General features: G+C 36.0%; 2 protein-coding genes and 1 pseudogene across 3 annotated transcripts; 2 read left to right on the top strand and 1 right to left on the bottom strand.

The window, feature by feature from the left end:
* Positions 1 to 6,433: 6,433 nt before the first annotated feature.
* On the bottom strand, positions 6,434 to 10,521 carry LOC8277595 (flagellar radial spoke protein 5). 2 transcript variants are annotated; one of them, XM_002529015.4, is made up of 9 exons: positions 10,160 to 10,521; positions 9,380 to 9,464; positions 9,091 to 9,207; positions 8,736 to 8,800; positions 8,560 to 8,648; positions 8,392 to 8,471; positions 8,012 to 8,123; positions 6,919 to 7,038; positions 6,434 to 6,830 (listed from the first exon to the last, which is right to left on the bottom strand). In XM_002529015.4, exons 1-9 carry the CDS (start codon positions 10,443 to 10,445, stop codon positions 6,645 to 6,647), a joined length of 1,140 nt encoding a protein of 379 aa, XP_002529061.1. In that variant the 5' UTR covers positions 10,446 to 10,521; the 3' UTR covers positions 6,434 to 6,644. The 2 variants fall into 2 exon arrangements, with proteins under 2 accessions (XP_002529061.1, XP_015580800.1); XM_015725314.3 differs by lacking the exon at positions 10,160 to 10,521 and adding an exon at positions 9,598 to 9,964.
* An 837-nt stretch (positions 10,522 to 11,358) lies between these two features.
* On the top strand, positions 11,359 to 13,721 carry LOC112536395 (UPF0481 protein At3g47200). The gene has a single exon (XM_025159114.2). The coding sequence runs from the start codon at positions 11,713 to 11,715 to the stop codon at positions 13,519 to 13,521; it is 1,809 nt and encodes a 602-aa protein (XP_025014882.2). The 5' UTR covers positions 11,359 to 11,712; the 3' UTR covers positions 13,522 to 13,721.
* Positions 13,722 to 21,556: 7,835 nt separating this feature from the next.
* On the top strand, positions 21,557 to 23,272 carry LOC8277594 (annotated as a pseudogene).
* Positions 23,273 to 23,615: the final 343 nt, after the last annotated feature.

Below are 23,615 nucleotides of genomic sequence, written 5' to 3'. Positions count from 1 at the left end.
ATTCCAATATATTTGATTCTTTAGTGTCAAAAAAGGATTTAATAGAAAATAGGAAAAAGTTAAGAAAATAAGAGAAAGAAGAAAGAAGTTAAAAAAATAAGAAATATAGAAAAAACTTTCCAATAATGAGAAATAAGATATTTATGTCATTCTATGTGTAAAACTACTTTAACTTATAAAAAAAACCTGCAAGAGACATTATAATAAATATAAATTAGTAAATTTAGACACTTGATTAGAAAAAAAAATGATTCAGACACTAAAATAAAAAAAAATAAAAAGTTAAAAGAAACTAAATTTATCATTATTCCAATAGATTTTGGGAACAAATATGTTGGGAGCCATTAATATTTTTACTATTCATATGATTAAATGTATTAATTGTTGGTATTAAAATGATGAAAATATTATAGATTTCATACTTTTTACCCAATTCTTAAATTATAAGAGATTAATTCCATATGAAGTAGAAAAAAATCTCGAATTTAAGACTTCTACCTCTAAAAAACAAGTTAAAAAATCCTTACTAATCCGATTAAACTTAGAGTGGTGGAACCATCAATCGAATATTAACAATATAAAAATTTTAATGGTAATATAAAGTCAATTTAGTAACGAATGTGAACATTCTACTTTTATAGCCTAAACATATTATATGTCACTAAATTAATCGAATAATTGGGGAAAAAAGTCATGACCATTAATGGTCTCAAAAGTAAACTTATCCTCAAGCTTCATAATTTCCCAACTACCATCCATGTGATACACATGTATGCCGACTAATTTTATGATTTCCTTTCTTTGCCCATTTTTCTACGACAAATTAACATTTACTAACATTCAAAACTTCCACTAATTGTACTATCTGATTCAAATTTACCCATAGTAAATCTCAGTTCATGAATGAGACATTTCATAAATTAAGAATTTATGTAAATAAACAGTCATATATATATATATATATATGATGGGTTATTAGCTCCATACCCAATAATAAATTTTTGGCTCAGGGCTGCCAGTCTGAAAATTTGACAAGGGACCAATGACGTATGTGATGATGCACAGGGAAGTGCCTGCATAAGGGTTGATTTGTAGGAGGGAAACGATCACGATACCCAATCTTTAACCATTTTCGCAAATCTACCCTCACCTTTAAAACTTATCAATTTGGTCTACCATATTTACGTATTTTATCATATCTACCCAGCCGCGTTTTGGCTGTGCCACTAATGACAGGAGTCCAATTGGGGAAAATTGGAGAAAAAATTGGAGAAATCTTGTGACGAAACGGTGAGTTTTAAGATTCTTCATTATGCTCAGCCACGTAGACAAATATGTGGAGCCACGTGTGGACGCCATGTCATTAGTGGCACACTCTAAAACGCAGCTGGGTAGACATGATACAATATGCAAACATGATAGACCAAATTGATAAGTTTTAAAGTTGATGGTAGATTCGCGAAAATGGTTAAAGGTTGAGGTATCCGGGATCGTTTTTCCTTTGTAGGATCATTAGCATTCTCTTAATCACTACTTTGCATTAATTAAGATGTTTACGTTTTGATTAGAACTGTCTATTCGTGTTACTGTGTGTATTAACATACATACTTACACACACCTACAAACATAAGATAAAAAATGGTAGAGCCAAATATAACCCATTTATTAATCGGGTCGAAATTCACACCTTGATGAATATGTATGTATATCTTGGCCTTACTCTCTTGATATTGGTTAATTATAATAAGGTGCTTGCTTTGTTCGAATAAGTGAATGAAGTAAACGCAGTTGGTTTATTGAAGATCATGCTTTATTTCTTTATTCTGTTCATATGCGTAAGCATATTATCAAAAGGGCTTAAGCACTTCACTCCAGTATATGAAAGTGAGATTTGCGAACTGAGAATACCTATAATCCTTTATATTGTATCACATTTTTAAGTAAGGATCCATTGCATGTGCAAGAGATGTAACATATTTTCTTCCAAATTTTTGGAGAGCCATAATAAAGGAAATCGTGCAATACACCATAGCTGAAGAAAGAAAAGAAAAAGAAAAGAAAAGAAAAGAAAGAAGCAAATTAACTAGTCATGATTGACAGGCTCCTCATAGTAATTCATGACTCAGGTGGCTTAGAGAATCAGTTTTGGGATTGTGAATGAAAAAGGAATCAGCTGGCTTGTTAATAGTAATAACTAAACCATCCTTCCGATGACGGACAACGGTAGGGCTAATGGTTCTGCTGCTAATTCCGAGCTTCAAAGCTTATTTTGTATTCTTTTGCCTACTTTTTGTTGTGACCTTTCTAACACCCAAATATGAATGCCGATGTCTGTATTATTACAACCTGAAAGATCAGCCATTCCCAAATATATTTTGTACTCAAACAACTGAAATTTAACGATAATTTTCAGCTGATGATTCAGATAGAGGTGTGACTTAGAAAACTTCTCTCTACTATTGAAACAGATTGTCATACCCTCCATATGTTTACCAACAGCAAAATCTTGACATGATCATGATGAGCAATTGCTTTCCAATGCAAATCTCCATACGCAAAAGTTGGACGTGCCGGCGAAATGTTATGAAAAAAGACAAGGCAGAACGGTAATAGCAACAATCCATAAGACCCTTGTGCCTGGTGCATATATTTCTGTAATCAATTTATGAGAACTCTTATTTACGTAAATATGGATGATCTTTTATGTTGCAGTTGTAAGGTCAAACCCTAATCCATACCTCTCGTACTGAACTTCAGCAAAATTTTAGATACATAGTATATGTAGAGCCCCTTCACCTACACGTGCCCTGAAGCTTATTTTTGCCGTCTTCTCCTCTGGAAGATCTATAGACCAATTTGCACATTGGACAAGCAAGCATTTACTTGAACTAGTCTTCTGGTTCTGGAGTCTCCTTCCTCCGCTGGTCCGCAACATCCATCTATCAGTTCGGCCAATTCAACCTGTCTCACAGCTTTACACCATCAGGAATCAAGTTCAAGCAACAAAAGCTGTCAGCTTCCTGGAAATAGTTTTTACAAAATCGTGTTCTGGAAATTCCATCCATTATTATTAACTTCAGAGTCTTCACTAGCCATGGTTTTCTCTTTTTGCTTATGCCATTGCCACCCTAAGTCTCAGTGTTGCAGAACTATAAGTTAGTAGCATGATTAAGGTAAAGTTATTGTACGTATTCATGGCAATAAATGGTCATCCCAAACAGTTTTGGTTGATCACCAGCAGTTCTGCTAGTGTTGAAATATGATCTGTTGCTGTTCTTAGCTAGCTTTTCTTATAGTCTGCTGTTGTCATTATGTAGCAACGAGTTGAGGTGAAGACAGAGGTTTCTCTTTCATTGTTTGATAAATTAGCTTTGTTAATTGCTGCAAATTAAGACATAATCCCACATCCGTGGCAATGGAGAAATAAAATTATTTATATACTAAAATTTATTTTGATGTATATATATATTGTGTCTTAATCAATTTCTTGCTTAAATTTGTACCTTGTTTACTGTGTTTATGAATGAATTACCAAATCATATTGTGCAATAATGGGACAAAAACAGGTGGCAGTATTTGCATGTGACGTCAATGTTGTAGAATTTATTATTATTTTTATTATAAGAGTTATTTGAAGAAAAAAGAATATCGTAACAATAAGCTCATTATGAATTCTATCCATCGTTGACTAGTCGAACTCAAGTTTGAATCAGGATTCTCGAACACTTGTCCTTGAGAAATTCAGACCACTACATATAATACCGAAGAAGCAAGCAAGCTAAATAAAGATTGGTCAAGGTACATGTTCCAGGAGCTTTTGAAGAATTTGCTGACAGATATATCCTGGAAGAAATAATAAGCTTGCCAGTTAGTGATGACAACTCTTTTGAAGACCTCTGAAAGTGAATAATGTCTGCAACCATTTGAATAAGTTCAGGGCACCATCCATCTCGAGGGAGAACATGGTAAAATAATCACAAACGAAGAAGGGGGGAAAAGCAGGTATCGTGCATGAATAGAGATAATTTCCAGTGAGTAGATTTCTCAAGTGAATACTATTCTTGTGGACCTTCTATGTTCTAAAAACTTCAATCTGATTATCAGTTTGAAAAGGGCTAATGACAAAACAGTACAAGTGAAAAACAATAGATCTATCTCCATAAAAGCACACCTGTTTTTTAACAGACTCCTAGTAAATATTAAATGGGATTAGGAAGACCGAGAACTAGCTGCTGAAGTTATTCTTCACTTGATGAGAAAAATCTGCAGCATCCATAAATGTATAACTGAAGATATTTGCATACGAGGCACTATCATCCAGTTATGGTTCTTGTAAGTAGGGCTGAGCACCGATCGGTCCAATTCGGTTATTTATAAATCACCAGTAGCATACCAAACTTCGGTTATTTTAAAATTGAAGGTACCAGTACCGTACCAAACATAAAAAGATCCAATACCGTATTGTACCAATTTTACGGTTCAATACAGTTCGGTTCGATGCTATTTTCGGTTCTAAAAAATTTTAAAAATTAATCTCATATTTAATCAAATGCATTTAGAGAAAATATGATTACCAACCTAAAAAAAGTAGCATGAAAATCTAAATTAAAATTGCAATCACATTTTTAGACAACTTGTTTCGCAATTCAGTCACTTGCAAATACAATAGTTCATTCAATATTCAAATACAAACCATTAAAATATATATTACTGCAAGCATAAATTTTTTTTACAGATGGCAATCATTAAAATAAATAAATTTACAAACTTTATGTAGCACTAAAATATATGTCCAAAATTAGCAAAGGAATGTTATTACCTCTCCTCAAAATTAGCACTCCACATTTAATCTTGGCATAAGGGACTCACCAATCTCAAGATCTTGAATAATTCCTACAATAAAAGTAAAAAATTACGTCAATAAGACTTTTAACAATATCAACAATAAACAAACATATGTAAGAAGTAAAGAAATTTTACCTGACTCTATGCTTTCAATAACCTCTATTGATTCTTCTAGTTGGATAGGTTTATTTGAACTTCTAAGCCAATCTTGACAACAAATGAGGACCTCCGCTGTTGTAGGAAGTAAAGAACTTCTATATTGTTAAAAGATGTTTTTACAATTTTTTCTCAAGTTTTGTTTGATCCGTTTCAAAAAAAAAATTAAATTTATAAATATAATTTAATATATTTTTATATTTTAATATTAATTTATAATATTTTAAAAGTTAATAAATTAATTATTTCTAAATATTTAATTTTTTTAAAGTTTTATTAGTATAATAATATAAAATTTATTTTTAAAATATTTATTTCTTAATTTTAATATTTATATAAATTAATACTTTTAGTATAATTAATATTATTATTCTTAAAATAAAAATATTATATAATTAAAAATTAATTTATTAATAAAAATAGAGTAAATAATATTATATTTATATAATAATATCTTTTATAATTTTTACTAATTTATATAACTTTTTATTAAATTAAGTAATTTTTTAATTAATCTGTCAAAAGTTTCTAGATAATAAATAAATTTTAAATCTAGTATTATAGTATGTACACTAGATTATTAGTATCAATATACTATGTGACCTATTAATATATATAACTTATATTTTTTATAGAGTATAAAGTATATTATAATATTATAGTTATTTTTAATATGTATTATTTTTTATATTTCCGATAACAATTGCTTGAATTATATAAATGATAAATATAAAATAATTTTCTAGAGAGTATATGTATTATTTTTTTAATATATGTATTTTCTATATAATATAAATAATTATTTATAAATATTTGTAAAAAATTCGGTTCTACGGTTTGGTCCGGATCAGTACAAGACGGATCGGTTCTGGTACGGTTACGGTCGGTTTTTACTAAAGAACTAGTACCATACCGTAATAGTAAAAAAATTCGGATCGGTTCAATTCGGTTATAAAAATTTTCGGTTTTTTCGGTTTTGGTACTTTTCGGTACGGTTATTCGATTCGGGCAGGAATCACCGAAATTCATGCTCAGCCCTACTTGTAAGCACCTTAGAGAACCAATATTAGGATTGTAATGATAAATGAAAGCTATGCCTAATGGTTCTGTTGCTAAATCCACAATATCAAAAATAACAAGACCATATTAAGCAGTGGCGGAGTCAGAAATAAATTTAAAAAGTTAAAGTTTCACAACAAAATTAAATTTTACAATATATTTACACACATTAATATACCCACTTTTAAAATTTGCTGATAGAAGTAATAGTATGCTATTTATATCTTTTGGATTTAAGTATAAATAGTTGATTGGATATTGCTAAGCAGTCCACAACACAAGATGAATATTGATACCCATGAGAAAGAGTGAGCCCTGGTAACCTTGTTTGGGTCTCAAATATATGGATTAACGGAAAAGAAGAGCACAAAACTGATCCTACCAGTATGGAGCACTGGCCTTTAAGATGTATGTTCATTGAATTGCTTCTGAGGCTCATCACCTTCTCAGTATCCTTTACAGAAGCTGAAATTATATTAACAAAAATATTCCTTTTTATATTTCAGAAAAGGTTTACACTGAGATCATTAATGTTCTAAAGGAAAACAGTAATGAAACCAACAACAATACAAAATCATGCAAGTTCATATGCGCCTATATTCATCTCCGCAGTCACCAATCACTTTCAGCAGATCTTTCCCTTTTCTGGAAACTTCTTGTATGCTATTTACATCCTCCTCATCAAGAACTAATGAAAATATAGCATTAGCATCATTGATATGTTCCGACAAACCAAGCCGCACACCTATCATTGATCCTGCTACTGCTGGCTGCAGTTCCAGAAAACCATACCAGACAAACAACAGAAGAATTAGAACTATTCCAGAAATGATTTAAAGATAAAATGTGACTGCATACCTGATCTAGTATGTATTTTACAGCAACAGTTGGAATGGAGACTCCATGTTTTGAGGCTATCTTTTTAAGTGTCCGCAGCAAAACTTGGAACTGACCCCATCCTCCCCAAGCATCCACCATCTATCATATTTATCACAATCTTATGAAAAACATGCACATTGTAACAATCTTTTTATATTCCAAATCTCAAATCTCTCCTTTTCTCTTCCTCTCACCAGTGCACCTAGGGCTACAATCTGTAAAAAGTGGAGACCTTGTATGCAAAGGACCATATAAATAAAGTAGGCTTAATTTCCCAAATAGCATCAGTGAACGAAGAACTGCAATCTATGGCTCTAACAGAATAAAGTAAGGTCTTTACAACTAATAAATAAAGTTAAATTGAACTCTAATCTAACAGAAATACCAAAGAGATCCTTGGTTACATACAGTTTGGATGTATATTTGCACAGAAACCACCACAAGAAAAGCGGCCAAAATTGGCGCAGCTAAAGAAAATGGACAGACAAGTGATAAATTGGCAATACCCAAATAGTAAGCATTGCTGGTATATTGATAATCTAAGAATCTATAAGACATTTGGTCAAGCCTGTAGCAACAATTTCTATCTTGAACAGGCTCCAACTAGACTCAGAAACGCAGGTGAGTGTCACTTTTTTGAAACTAACTCATCTTCTTAGATTATTTCCAAATTACTTTCTGACTTCTAATGAGTCTTTCAATTAGATTTTAATTTAAAGGCAAAATGCACTATTAAGCCTGAACCTTTCAGTTTTGTTTTATTGAATTTTGTTTCATTGAACCCTTGTACTTTATTTTTACTAACTAGTCCTTAATCAAAGCAAAATTTGGGCTCGATATATAAAACAAACAAAAATCTCATGAAGTATGTGTAAAAAGTTCTTAATACAACAAAAAATAAAAAAAGGGTTCAATAAAACAAAATAAGAATTCAGGAACTTAAACAAAATAAAACTAAAAAGTTCGGGAGCTTAATAATGAGTTTTGCCTAATTTAATTATTATTAAATAAATTGTATATCCCCTGATAGGCACTATAAACGTGTTCAGACTTCAGAGCTCTTATGTCATACCCTTTTGTACTTCTGGAGGGACGGAGTGTTTAAAGGGGGCCCAGCAAACGGAATGGCCAAGTTGGTGTCAAGGAACTTCTCTGATAGAAGCCCACCCATTACTGTTCCGTACCTGCATTTGTTCTTTATCATTAGAAGACACATATTGCTCAGCAGCTGGAAAAAATATTTTATCATATCATTGCAGTATATAATTGTCTTATTGGTTAGACTATTCAACCAAAGTTAAAAACTGAAATTGAAGTGATTTGAGAAAAAAAAATTCTCAAATGACAAATCTCACAAGAAAATAAATTGCTGTTTTAGAAGCATTTTATCAACCAATGAATGAACAGGCTTGAGTGCATGTCTGCACGCAAGGAAGAAGAAGACAGACATACGTTATAAGTTTAACTCCTGTTAGTTGACAAAGCTCGGCCATTTTCTGTTGAGGACGCATATCGACAATTGAATGTTGCACCTGATGAAGTTGTAGCATACCAGTTGCTTTTAGCTATAGTATACAGTCATGTGGTTTTCTAAAAAGGCTCCAGAATTGTAAGATTCACCTGATTGCTGACAATAGGGATTTCATTTTCCACAATTATTTGTAATCTCTCAGTGTCAAAATTTGTCAAAGCAACCGTCTTAATCTTACCTGCAAGCACTTACTGAAGTAATGCAATCAAATCAAGATATATGGACTAACACTTCAATAATAATACCAAACATTAATAACACTAACCTTCTTCTTTCAGATCTGTCAGGTGTTTAAGAGCATCAAGGTAACCAGGATTGGAGTAGTCCCACCTATTTGTGTTTGATATGCAGAAAATTGGCATATGAAAATCATGATATCTAAGAGATTTTGTAAACAGCATACTGTTGGCCAAAAGATTATAACTTGTGGTGTCTAATTTATTTAGCCAGATTAAACATGAAAACAGAAACCATATACAATTTTGAGTAATAAATTCAACACTATCTAAATCATCGAAACAAGAAAGGAAAAAAAAAAAATCATGTCATACATGTAATTAACTCATCAAGAAACATGAAATCAAACATAACAGAAGCAGGAGGTATGATAACCGCAATACCAATGAAATTGAAGCATGTCCAAGGAAGACACATCCATTCTCTTCCTTGAAACGTTGATGCTCTCCCTGACGTAGCTACTCGTCATCTTAACTGGTGGAGGCACCCACTTAGTAAGACTGCATGACATGATTTTTTATAAAAGTTAGGCATGCATTACTATCTTCTAGGTTAGATTATCCAAGTAAACTAAGGTACACATCAACTCAACATTATCTGAATATCATCCTTCAAACCACAGCCACAAGACTTCATAAGACAACAAGAGGTAATAATGCAGTTGCAACTCACCCTCTAATCTGCTCCAAGAACTCTGGTGGGCGTTCTCTACGAACTCGATTTATGAAAATGCCATAAAGATCTTCAGCAGGTCCATCTGTAACATTAAAGGACACAAAATAATAAGAAAGCCAATCCTTGGACACAAATTTAAAAACGAAGCCCGTTCATTAAAAAATGCAACACATATATCACCCATATCAAAAGCTATTATTTTGTAATCCCATTACATATATCAGCCATATCAAAAGTAGCAAGTCCAGCATCAGCATATTGAAGAATAGCATCAACAGCTTTGTCTCTTTCAATCCTGCCCCATCCACCACTTGTCTGCCACATCCCATTCACAACTCTACATATGTCTAATGAGTCCTTCCCTTTCTTCACTCCAATTTTCCTGTTATTATCTTCATTAAACACGCATCCCAATTGTTTCAAAAACACTATTTTTCTCAATTTACCAACTCTTCTGGTTTTCAGTTTCAGTGAATTGAAAGTGAAGCTACTAAAAGAATAACAGCCGAACAACTCTCCCATTTCAATACAACACAATTGCCCGTATATTCAAAAGAGTTAAATTTTTGTAAATACGAAAATTTTAGTGACTATTTTGATATATAATTTAGAATTTTCCACCTTATCTATTCAACTTCCTCAGTCTCTGCTCTCCACCAATAGTTCCAACAATTCAAAAAGGGCAAAACTGGCACTAAAAGAAGATGAGGCCTTCATACAAATTACGTGGGCCCTACCGAAAAAATAAGAAAAAGGCAGAAGGGTGGTTTCAATTACAGTGATCGGCCATGTCGAAAGTGGAGAGTCCAGCGTCGGCGTAATTAAGCATGGCTTCAACGGCGTCGTTTCGGTCAATACCGCCCCACCCACCACTTGTTTGCCACATTCCATTGAGGACTCTGCATATGTCAAGTGAATCGTTCCCGTTCTTTACAGTGACTCGGCGCGAGTCGGTTGTTGTCGTGACGGAGCATTTGACCGAGTTAGAGCCACAGAGTCTGGGTTTAACTGGGGTTTTGGTGGTGGAGAGATAAGGAAAAGAATGGTGCAGAGAAGCTGACATTCTTTTTCTTTTTGTAGATAATGTAGTCTTGGAGCGCACTTTGGAGTCGAGAATCAAGATTTTGGGGTTTTAAAGAAAATACAATTAAGTGTACTTTTATCTTTTATTTATTTTAAAGAATGTCTCTCTTGTTTAGAATTAATAATATTTACAATGTCTTTATTTCTTTCAGGATGCATTTAAATTATCATATTTTATATAAAAAATTGAGCTTCGTCAATTATTTTGTTTTCAAGGTTTTCAAATATTTAGAGAATGTTCGGTTTAATTGTTAGAAAAAATTATTATTTATATCTAACAATTAATAAAATTTATTCGGTAAAAAATAATATGTATTAATAAAACAGATGATAAAATCACTCCATATTAAGAGCTTTTGACTAACTGATAATATTACTTTTTATATAATAAAATTAATCACTTTATTAATTATTAAAATTATTTTCTTTAAATTATTTTTTTATTTATAATAAGTAATTTTTTTTATTTTTATTCATAATATATTAATAATTTTATTTATATTTATATCATATATATATTTATGTTTATCTTGATTTATCAATTTAATTAATATCTAGAATCAATTCATATATGCACATATAAAAAAAATAAAAAAAATACGAAACAGATAAAAAAAAAGACATAATTTATATTATAATATCTTTTATAGTTATACATTCAACTCACATTATCACATATAATTATTTAATTTTTATAATTTCTTATTTATATATTATATTTTAAATAATTATATCCATATTAGTCATTTTACATACTAACAATAATAATTTAAAAATATTTACTAAATACTTTAAACTTACATTTATGGTATTCCTTATTAGCTATTAGCAATAATCCCTAAAATTATTGGTAAAAATAAGCAGAATTAAAGAAAGATGGACTAAACATAGTTCCAAGAAAATCAAAGAAGGAATTCATTTTCTGCATTCATTCGAATCTTATTGAGCTGTAGTTATACAGTAGACATTATCGTTTTAAGATCTTCTCCATGAAAAAGTGCTCCCAGCGGCTGAGTTTTGTAAGTAGGGAATCATATTATAATAAGATGCATAGCAGACTCAAGTACCAACCATAGCCGTGTTGACTTTTGTATTATCTTCGATCTTTCTCTACCTCTACAATCTAGAATTTGGAGAAACACGATTTGGAGCTGTTTTTATGTGTATTTATAAGAGCTGAGTGGCTCTGAATCTTCGTGAAAAAAAATAGAAGTAATCAAACACAAATAGAGGAGGGCTGTGTGGTGATGGCTAGCCAAAGTTATGTGGCTGACCCTGAAGAACCACTAACAAATGGTGACTACAGAGCTATTACTATCAACGATTATGATGATGATGATGATCAAGAGAATGTTGTTTCCCTGAAAAGAAAAGGAAAATCTATAAGGCTGACTGACAATGGGGAGATAGAGAAAGAAAGTGCTTCACTAAAGAAGGTGGAATCATTTCCACCTGAGTTTGTTGAAGAAGAGGAGAAGGAGACTGCTACTAGTCTTGGGAGGAAGGCGAAATCTTTACCAAGTTGGGGAAGTTCTAGCCTATTTGAAGAAGAAGAAAGGAATCCCCAGGCACAATCACTTTTAGCAGATGGAGCAAGTTCGAGCCTGCAGATTGCAGAAGAAGACGCAAGTCCAATGACCCTGACTGACGAGGAAGAAAGGGAGGACGAGGAGGACGAGGAGGAAGCTAATGAAGTTGAAGTAAGTTCACGAGTCTCAAGCCCAATTCAAGATGAGTCTCGAGCTCCTGGATCCGACAGTTTGTCAGATAGAATTGAGAGACGGATTAAGGAAATGCCTCGTCCCACGAGTGCAGTTCATGAACAAGTAAGGTTAGGAGAACGCCTTTTTTCATCAGTTCCAATCTTCCGCTTTCCCCATAACCTTGAAGGGATTGATTGGAAATATACTCAGCCTGAGCTTGTAACTATAGGCCCTTATCATAGAGACAAACATCAAGAAAATCATCGTTTACTCGAGTTCGAACAGCACAAGTGGTACTTTCTTAGCAATTTCCTTTCTCGAACCAAAGGTACTGGAAAAAATTCAACATTTTTCCTCGGAATACTTCGTAAACTAGAATTGCTTGCGAAAGAATGCTACTTGGATGAAATTCCTCCAATGTCATCAAGTGATGATGAATTTGTTGAAATGATGTTACTTGATGGTTGTTTTGTTGTTGAAATTTTACATCATATTGGTGCTGGAGGGGTCAATGAAGATAATGATCCTGTTCTCACAAGACCGTGGCTGATCCCTATTCTTATCAGAGACCTGCTTAAGCTTGATAACCAACTTCCTTATTTTGTTCTTGAATTATTATATGATTTGTCTTGGAGTCCAGAACGCGTAAAGAACTACCCTTTACCCTTGCTTGTCTTAAAAACCTTCAACGCAGTATTTCCAAGACCTGATGAATTCCTAGAAGGGTTCAAGGAGCAGAAAGGTAAGCATTTACTTGATCTATTTTACTCGACTCTTGTTCCACCTTATGTCTATGATGTCCAGAGGAATTTTATACCAAATCAGCCAATTCAACGTGCCACACAGCTTAGGCTCTCAGGAGTCAAGTTTCAGTCCGGGAAGTCTGACAGTTTCCTGGATATAAATTTCCACAAAACCACCCTGGAAATTCCATCGTTTGCTGTAGATGACTTCACAAGCACTGTCCTCATAAACTGTGTTGCTCTTGAACAATGTCACCAGATGCAGCCTAAATACTTCTCAGACCATGCATTTTTCATGAGTTGTCTTATTAACCAGCCAAGAGATGCAGCATTTCTCTGTTCGGACGGAACCATCTTGAGATCTTCGCATGATGACAAATATGTAGCTGACCTGTTCAATGTTCTTGGGCAGAAAGTTGGTTCTAACATCCGAGATTCCTATCTCTCCAAGCAATTTAGAGAAATTGATATGTACTACAACAGTCCCTATGCATCTTTGAGGCGCAAATACTGTAGCGATCCATGGTCAGCCCTGTCTTTTTATGCCATCATCATCCTAATTCTTACAGTGATTCAAACAGTCGTGGCAATTTTGAGTTACAAGCACTAGCAAGGCAACGATTACTGCCAGGAATTCTAGTTTTCATATGATGGATAGATTTATGATATGTGTGTTGATGGTGTTGTACTGTTTTTTTTTTCTTATATTAAATAAGTTACAAAGTAGTGTGATCCCATTCTAATTCACATTATATTAAGTGTTCTGTTTGACAACAATATAATGACAATGGTATGTGTTAATGCTTTTCATTTTTTGGTCAAGCCAAAAAGAGATTATTTAATTGCTATATACAGGGAATTTACACAAAGCAACCCCTGGAAATGAAGAACTGACTACATATGTAGCTAAACTTTTTACTAGTCTTGGACAGAATCCTGACTTTAACATCAGAGATTGTTATCTTTCCAAGCAATTCAGAGAAGTTGAGTCGCATTACAGTAGTAATTGGGAGACGATGAGACGAACTCAAAGAAATTTTCCTTGTGCAATTAGTGCACCAAAGAATTGCAAACAAAATAAGAGCAATTGGAAGTTCTGCAGAGAGGAAAATTGACAAATGGGTTAAAACAAGCCATAGCCATATCTTGCCTACAAAAATCAATGGTAGAAATTTATAATTCAGCTTTCAAATTTTTCAATTTTATTTTATTCAATTATAAAATTTTCTAATTTATTTTATTAAGTTCTTTTATGTTTTTTTTTTCTTCTTTATTTGGATTAAGGAGTTTTACACATACTTTATAAGATTTTATTTATTATATTGAATAATTGTATCTTTATTTCACTTCAATTAAAAATCAATAAAATTCACAAAACAACATTTAAAAATTTAAAAATTTAATAATCAAAATGATGACCGATTGATTGCTAATCTCTCTCTTTCTTTCGTGCATTTTCTTCTTTTGAACTACTATATTTCTTTATATTAATTCTAGATTATTTCGAAAGACTATTAGAAAACTGAATATTATAACTACAATTCAACCAAAATTATGAATTAATTCAATTTGAAAACTGAAAGCTTATACTTTGGATATATTCTAAACTGAAATTATTTCATTACATTGAATTTTATTATTTTTCATGTTCATAAATTATATTATTTTAATATGCCTAAGAATATAATTTTTTTTAAGTGGACATAGCTGAGTAGTTCAGGGGGGAAATTGCAACTTAAGCCTTAAAGATTGTCAGGTCTGATGCATCTTCTGAGTCAGTCATGGGAATATTCGTGGGTAAAGATGACGTTTTCAGGAGGTGATTGCTTCAATTTAATTAATTTGAATGGGTATTTTAGCTTTAAAATGAGTCTATTTATGGAGTGAGAAAAAAATTGGGCAATTTATGCTCTGCACCCGGTCCACCCTTCAGTGTGCGGTATTCTGTTCCACACCTTAGTTGTTTCGGTTTTTTTTTTTTTTTTTTTTTTTTTTAAATTTAAGATTATCATAAAATAAATTATAAAAATTAATACTATATAATTTAAAATTATATATTAATAAAAGTTAATTTTTATTTGTGTGTTATAAAATTGTCATAATTATTTTGAATCTAACTAATAATGTAAATATAATATTTTTATGAATAATAATAGATTAAGTATTTTTAAATTTGTTTATACACAAATTTAAATTTTATGCGTTAAAAATAATACAAATATTAAAATGTGTCAATGCTAAAAAATTAATATCTTAAAATTTAATTAATATATATATATTTATATTATAGGCAAATAAAATTTTTAATTTAATATAATTAGTGATATTTTTTAAAATTAGACATATTTTGGAGAATTAAAAATCAATATACTTTTTGACAAATGATAAAATAAATTATCTATTAAAACTAATACGATATAATTTATAGAATCTCTTTAAATACTAAATTTTTATATTATTAGTGAATAGAACTAATAATTTGTATATTTCATAATTTAAATATTTTATTATTATGTGATTGACAGTTTTATAATCAAAAGTGGTACCTTTTTATAAATATTTATCATACATAAGATAATAAACACAATAGTTTATTATTTGAATGTTTTTATAATTGACTAATTAATGACTTGTTTACTGTTATGTAGTTTGTGTTTTTTAAATTAGTTCTATTTTTTAGAAAATAAGTAAATTAATTAGAATGTTAAAATTTATCTTGAAGTATCAAAAACTTATTTTTTATGTCTTAGAAATAAAATAATAAAAATAAATAGTTTATTAGTATATTTTATTTTGAAAAAATAAACCGAAAAAATTTATAAAGATTGAAAAGAAATTAATGTCAAATAAATGCTGAAATAATTATTTTTTTACTTCATTTATTTTTATTTATAAAATGTTTAGTTAATAATTTTATAACTATTCAAGGGATTATGACATCAAGGATTTATTTTATAAGGAAAAACAAGGAAAAAGCATGACTGTTAATCGTGAAGGTGTTTGCGTGTTAATGGTGCTCATTGGTTAGTTTCAAAGCTACATTGCTTTGTGCTCACTCTTTCGTTACCCAGGGCTCGTGATTTTGATTTTAGATGGAAGGATCGATTAAGGAACTAGGGGATGAAGAAAGCAAGAAACTTCCTTTGCCTAGTATTGACAATGTTGACCACTGTTTTGTGTCACGTGAGTTTTGTTTTATCTCCAAAACTTTGCCCACGTGCGGCCTAGCTTGTTTGATTTCCCCGAAATTCAAGATAGCTAGTCAGCCTACCCTTGATTGCCAAACCCGGCAGAATAATAGCAAATACGCTAGCGGAAGTAAATTCACGAAAGTGGCACAAAGAGACGCAAGAGTTGTGGAAGTGTATACTTGTATTGATTAATTCACACTAAAGCTACTTACAATGAGCACACTTTCTCTCTCTACAAGCTCTCTTCTTTCATATATCACACACACCTTACAAATGGTACAAGGAAGGGGTATTTATAGCGTTTTTCCCCCTGTCCGCCAACATGGTCGTGTTCCTGGCCGTGTTGGGAACACGGTCTGGGGTAATTGGCCGTGTTACCTACTGTGGCCGTGTTACCCGAAGCTTCTAGGTCCTTCGCATTTGTATTTAACCAACACGGGCGTGTCCGTGGGCGTGTTGGTCAACACGGCCGTGTGGCCTTCCTCGCTAGCCGCGAGGCGGGCGTGACATTCTCCCCACTCAACTGCAACGCCCCCGCTGCTGCCTCCTCGTAGCTTTAATTTCTCCTCAATTGCCACAAGTCGCGAATTGGCTCCCAGCTTGCCTCACTCTCGGGGAGTCCCTTCCACTTGACTAGAAACTCCGTCATAGGAGGTTGATTGGACTGTGGCATCTTACGGTGGGAGATGATGTAGTCCACTTCTTTGTCATACTGAGCCCGCACATTCAAAGGAGCTCTCGTAGACTTGCCTCGGCTTGGGTCATCATGATCCTCCTTGTAGGGGCTTCAACAGCTTACGTGGAAAACAGGATGGATCTTGATGCCTTGGGGAAGTTCAACCTTGTACGCCACCTTTCCCACCCGTTTAATAATGGGGAAAGGCCCATCATACCTTCTTCGGAGCCCCCAATGAAGTCCGTCGGCTTTCCCATGCAGGTATAGCTTGACGAGCACTTTATCCCCTTCTTGAAACTCCATTGGTCTCCTCTTCCTGTCCGCCCACTTCTTCATCCGCTTAGATGCCTTTTCCAAGTAGGCTCGTGCGACATCGGCTTGCTCCTTCCATTCCTTCGCAAGCTTAAAGGCGGGTGGACTACGGCCGACCGCCTAGGCAAGAGTGCTCGGCGTGTAGGGTTGCTTGGCCCGTGAACTATCTCAAACGGACTTTTATTTGGTAGACTCACTCCTTGCAAGTTATAAGAGAATTGGGCAACATCAAGCAACTTCGCCCAATCTCGTTGATTGGCACTCACGTAGTGCCTCAGATAAAGTTCCAGAAGTGCATTGATCCTCTCCGTTTGCCCATCCGTCTGGGGGTGCATACTCGTAGAGAACCTGAGGTCGGTGCCTAATAGCTTGAACAGCTCCGTCCAAAACCGACCCGTGAAGCGAGTGTCCCGATCGCTCACTATGGATTTTGGCACACCCCAATATTTTACCACATGTTTCATAAACAAAGGGCAGCTTCGAGCTGGAATGAAGATGCCGATTTAGAGAACCGATCCACCACCACAAAGATCCATGCACATCCTTCTGACAAAGGAAGCCCCACAATAAAATCCATGGAGACACTCTCCCATGGTCTCTCAGGAATAGAAAGTGGCTCTAGTAGACCACCCGGGGCTTGTTGCTCCATCTTGTCCTGTTGGCACACAAGACAAGTCCTCACATAGGCCTCCACATCCTCCCTCATGCGAGGCCAATAGTAGGCATTCTCCACAAGTGCCATCGTCCGTTGAATGCCGGGATGACCTGCCCACTTGCTGTCGTGGCACTCTTTAAGGATTTCCTTCCTTAGATTATCATGGAGCGGCACATATAATCTCCTTCTTTTTGTGTAAAGCAAGTCTCCTTCCAGCCAAAACCTTCGAGTCTTACCTTCTTGAATAAGAGCAAAGAAATTCTTGGCCATTGGATCATGCTTTAGCCCCTCCTTGATGCGCTCCGCCAAGTTGCATGCAGGACGGCTTATTTCGGCTAGCTCCCCCTTCCTGCTTAGGGCGTCGGCAACAAGGTTTGCTCTTCCTGGCTTATACTCCATAATCGCCTTCTTTAGCCTCTCGAAGGCTTCTTGGCACTTTGTAGACCAGTCCCAGGCACGACCCTTCTTTAGTAAATCCGTTAAGGGAGTGGCAATGGAAGAATAACCCTTAATGAACCTCCGGTAGTAGTTCACCAATCCAAGGAAAGACCTCAACTCCGTCACCTTGGCCAGCGGTTCCCAATCCTGGATGGCCTTCACCTTTGAACTGTCCATCCTTAACTTCCCATTGCCAACGACATGCCCAAGGAACGCCACTTCTCGTTGGGCAAACAAGCATTTCTCCCTTTTAACGTAGAGCTCGTTAACCCGCAAGGCTTTGAACACTAGCCTTAAATGCTCTACGTGCTCCTCCAAATGTTCACGTACACAACAATATCGTCTAGATAAACAACAACAAATTGATCAAGGTAAGGAGCAAGTACCTTGTTCATCAATGTGCAGAATGTGGCCGGCGCATTTGTGAGGCCAAAGGGCATGACAAGGAATTCATATGATCCATATCTCGCCACGCACGCTCGTCTTTGGCTCATGTCCTTCGGAGATGCGACTGATAGTACCCGGACCGTAAATCCAACTTGGTAAACCACTTAGCACCACCAAGTTGATCAAAGATGTCCGCAATGTTAGGAATCGGGTACTTATTCTTGATTGTAATCTTGTTCAGCGCTCGGTAGTCAATGCATAACCAAGAGACCCATCGTGCTTCTTCCGAACAACACCGGCCGCACCATACGGAGCTTTGGACGGCCTTATATAGCCCGTGATCAAGCTCCTTAAGTTGCCTCCTTAATTCCTCCACCAGGAGGTGCCATACGGTAGGGGGCAAAGGCGGGCGGTTTGGCTCCCGATTCTAGCTCAATCTCATGGTCCACTTCTCGGCGTGGAGGAAGCTTCTTCGGCAGCTCTGGCGGCATAACATCTCTAAACTCATCTAGCACGCCTCGGATAGGGCTTGGAAGTGTAGCCTCACCAAAGATGGGTACCTTCTTCCACTTTAGAGGTTGCTAGGAAGGTTGGCTCCTTCCTTTTACCCCTTTTGAGAGCTCGTATGGCCGACACCATCTTATCTTGACTTAACTCCCTTTTTATCCCGTACAACACAAGGTTGGCCATTCTCCATTATGCACATGGTGTTGGCGTAAGGAACCAAGAATGCCTTCACCATATCGAGGGAAGTCCATACCAAGATAAAACCGTTGATCATCAATAGGAGCAATTGTGATATCGACCTTACCTTGCCATTGGCCTATTCGGATGTTAGTTCCTCTCGCGAACGCCAATGATAGGTAATCTCTTTCGCGTTCACCCCTTTAATGAAGCCCTTTTCCTTCTTGTAAGGCGGCCTTAATAGAGTCAGCCACCTCTTTCGCCATGTATACCGTGGTCACCCAAAGGTCCACCATGGCTTGAATACTCCCCGCCTCCGATATTGGTCTCCACGTACATTCGTCCACGAGGCTTTTGCTCCACTTTGGCTTGGATAGCATTGAGAAGTCGAAGGGAAGCAAGTCTTCGCTCTTCTTCTTGCCTTTCCTCTTCGGTGATCACTAGCGCTCCAAGCTTTCCTCGCTTTGGACAATCATATGCCCGATGAGGTCCGTCGCATATGAAGCAGGCAAGCTTTCTCGGGGAAGAACTACGCCTGTCTTCCTTCTTCCACTTGCCCTTGTCTTTATATGAAGCCTTACCATCCTTGGTGGAAGATTTTCCCCTATCTCCACCACCTTTGTCACCTCCTTCGTATTTCTTTACTTTTGGCTTAAACGAGTCCTTCCTCTTCAACTCTATCAAGGACTGCGAATCGTCGCGGTGGCAAGGTCCTGCACACCTTGCCTTTCTAGCTCCAACTGAGCCCACCGAGATAACCCATCAATGAAGGCATGAAAAGCTTCCTTTTCCCCCAAATCGGGAATCTCCAACATCAATTCGGAGAACTCCTTCACATATTCCCGAATATGACCATCTCTATGTTGGAGACGTCGAAGCTTTGACCTCGCCTCCTTCTCGGCATTGTCGGGATAGAATTGCTTTTTAAGCTCCCGAACAAAATCTTCCCAAGTATTAATGGTGCAGAGGCCCTTTTTCACATCCTCGCACCTCCGTCTCCACCAGACGGTAGCAATATCACACAAGTAGAGAGATACGGACTTTACCTTAGTGGTGTCGTCCACGATGCCCACTGCCTCAAAGTATCCCTCCAAGTTCCACAGGAAGTTGTCGATCTCTTTCGCATTTCTCGCCCCACCGTAGGCTTTTGGTTTAGGAGCATCGACCTTGTGGACCGTCGCTGCTTGCGCTCCCCCACTCTTTGCCAACGCGGTCTTGCATAAATTAAGCTCCACCTCGAGCTTATCGACCTTCTCTAGGCATTGGACAAGCAACTTCTTGAGAGCCTCATTGTCCCTTGATAAATTGTCGGCGAGAACATTCAAGGCACCTTGCATCTCCTCGCGAAGCTCTCCGTCGTCCCCCTTGGACTCTAGCTTCTCGATGCGTAGGTCCATGTCTTCGATTTTATCCCCCCAATCGGACATGGTAGTCTCCACCTTGACTAGCCTTTCCTCCATCGTGCCAATCACGTCGCGGGACTTATCCCTCCGGCCCTTTCCGCTATCCTTTCCTCCTTCCCTTGGAGTAGGAGGAGCGGTAGAAGTAGATTGCTCACCAACCTTGGCCATTATCTCGTGCAAGAATTCTCCCAAAGAATTTATCCGCGCTATACTTCCAATTGTGGCGTGATACTAACCTGCTCTGTCTTGAACTTGGCTTTGTCTCGAACCTGCTCTGATACCAACTGTCACGTGAGTTTTGTTTTATCTCTAAAACTTTGCCCACGTGCGGCCTAGCTTGCTTGATTTCCCCGAAATTCAAGATAGCTAGTCAGCCTACCCTTGATTGCCAAACCCGGCAGAATAATAGCAAATACGCTAGCGGAAGTAAATTCACGAAAGTGGCACAAAGAGACGCAAGAGTTGTGGAAGTGTATACTTGTATTGATTAATTCACACTAAAGCTACTTACAATGAGCACACTTTCTCTCTCTACAAGCTCTCTTCTTTCATATATCACACACACCTTACAAATGGTACAAGGAAGGGGTATTTATAGCGTTTTTCCCCCTGTCCGCCAACATGGCCGTGGGGTAATTGGCCGTGTTACCTACTGTGGCCGTGTTACCCGAAGCTTCTAGGACCTTCGCATTTGTATTTAACCAACACGGGCGTGTCCGTGGGCGTGTTGGTCAACACGGGCAGTGTTGTTCAACACGGGCCGTGTTGTGCAGCCTTCCCTTGCTAGCTGCGAGGCGGGGCGTGACATTTGTCTCTCCTGCCTCTGCAAGAAACATGGTTTTGGAGTTGTTTGTCTGCTTTTTATATGAGCTGCTGAGTCACTCAGAATCTTCATGGTCAACCACAAATACAGGACAGTAGAGATTGCTAGCAAAAGTATAAGTGGCAACTGAGATTCCCGCATTCAGAAACTACAATTCTTGAAATCACAGAGAGAAAATGGAGCACCAAGTCATCAGAATTGATGAATGTTACCGGGAGGAACAGGATACGAGTGATTTCAAAGGGAAGGGGAAAGCTTTATCAAGTGATGAAAGTTCGAGCCTCTCTATCCACGAGCAGGAAAGTCCTGAAATCCTGTCAAGCCTAAAGAAAGATGAATGCCAAGTCCCTGCTGCACCAACTGAGATCCAAACTCAGGAGGAACCTGAACCAGATAAAGCTGCGTTACAGTTTTCTTTGACTCTTATCGAGCGTCGTCTTCAGGAAAGGCGTCAAGCAGTGACACAAGGAAGAAGTAGGAATAGGAAAATATCTGTATGCATCTTCAGGTTTCCTGTTAGTCTTGTTGAATTCAATCCAAACGCCTCTATGCCTGAGCTTGTTTCACTAGGGCCTTATCGCAGGGGCAAGGAGCATTTACTTGAGTTTGAAGAGTACAAATGGTACTTCCTTGACAGGTTCCTTTCAAGATCCAGTGCTTCAGGAAAGAGTTTAACGCACTATCTTAGTAGATTGAGAAAAGAGGAAGTGAGTGCTAGAGACTGCTATTCTGACACCGTTACGATGTCAAGTCATGACTTTCTTGAAATGATTTTGCTTGACGGTTGTTTCGTGCTTGAACTTCTACGCCATCTTATTGATCATGGTGGAGATGTAATTGATGAGAATGATCCTATTTTTACAGGGCCTTGGCTGATTCCTATACTAATTAGAGATCTAATTAAGCTCGAGAATCAACTTCCATAATTTGTTCTTGATTTACTGTATGAGTTGTCAGCAACTGAGTTGCACAAAAAGGTAGGTCCTTTATCCATATTTGCCTTAAAAGCCTTCGATCAAGCCTTTCCAAGACCCTTGCAAAATGTCAACCGATTCTTGCTCTACAAAGGTGACCATTTACTTGATTTGGTTTACTCAAGTCTTGTCCCCTCAAACTTGGTAACACATTGTGGTGATTTTGAGGAATACTGCCCGTCAGATCTGTCCATACAATGTGTTACACAACTTAGACCATCAGGAATCAAATTTAAATCAAGAAAGAAAGATAGCTTCCTGGATATAACTTTCCAAAACCAAGTTTTAGAAATGCCATCCATCACCATCAACGATTTCACCAGCACCCTCCTGATAAACTCTGTAGCCTTGGAACAATGCCTGGAAAAGAGATTCAAATACTTCACAGATTACGTCTCTTTCATGAGTTGTCTCATCAGCAAACCAAGAGATGTAGCATTCCTTTGCTCTGACGGAATCATCACAAGATTTTCGAAAGATGACAAATACGTGGCTGATCTTTTCTCTAATCTTGGACATAATACTGAGTTTAACATCAGAGATTGTTATCTCGCCAAGCAATTTAGTGGATTCGAGTCATATTACAGTAGCAATTGGGCGACGATGAGACGAACTTACTTTAGTAGTCCATGGTCATTAATTTCATTGTCTTCGGCAATCATCTTGCTGGGTCTTACAATGACACAAAGTGTAGTGTCTGTCTTAAGTTACAAGTGTCAGTTGGGATAAAATATCATATTAGGTATGTTGAAAGGTCTTGTTTAGAATGTTCTAAATTTGATAGTGATTTAAAGATATACATGATGTCCATTTTTCAATTTCTGTTATCCAAAGAAAATTCAGTTGCTAATGTTGGTTAAAGTAAGGCATAAAGCTGCTCTAATTCTTTATTTAGATTCACACATAATTGTATTCGCATTATAGTTGTTAATGTGTGTCAGAATTATCTTTTTGTTTCTGTCTTTTTTTTCCTTGTTTTAGTAGATAGTATTCCAATACATTATATATCATTAAATCCCAAATTACAACTAAAACAAACATAGTAGATAGTATTCCAATACATTATATATCATTAAATCCCAAATTACAACTAAAACAAACAATTCAAAAAGTTAACAAAGTGTCAAATAATACAAAAAAAAAATACATATGTTATAAATA

The sequence above is a fragment of the Ricinus communis genome, chromosome 8, assembly GCF_019578655.1.
Source record: "Ricinus communis isolate WT05 ecotype wild-type chromosome 8, ASM1957865v1, whole genome shotgun sequence".
In the NCBI taxonomy this organism is placed as follows: Eukaryota; Viridiplantae; Streptophyta; class Magnoliopsida; order Malpighiales; family Euphorbiaceae; genus Ricinus; species Ricinus communis.
This window is presented reverse-complemented; position numbering and strand designations above follow the sequence as displayed.

Bases quoted from the DNA above. Each gene is read 5' to 3' on its own strand.
- LOC112536395 (XM_025159114.2), top strand. From the start codon at position 11,713: ATGGCTAGCCAAAGTTATGTGGCTGACCCTGAAGAACCACTAACAAAT.
- LOC8277595 (XM_015725314.3), bottom strand. From the start codon at position 9,904: ATGGGAGAGTTGTTCGGCTGTTATTCTTTTAGTAGCTTCACTTTCAAT. The intron at 9,465-9,597 runs GTAATGGGATTA...TTAATGTTACAG, and splicing joins TTTTGATATGGCTGATATAT to ATGGACCTGCTGAAGATCTT. The intron at 8,472-8,559 runs GTGAATCTTACA...CAACTTCATCAG, and splicing joins TCCCTATTGTCAGCAATCAG to GTGCAACATTCAATTGTCGA.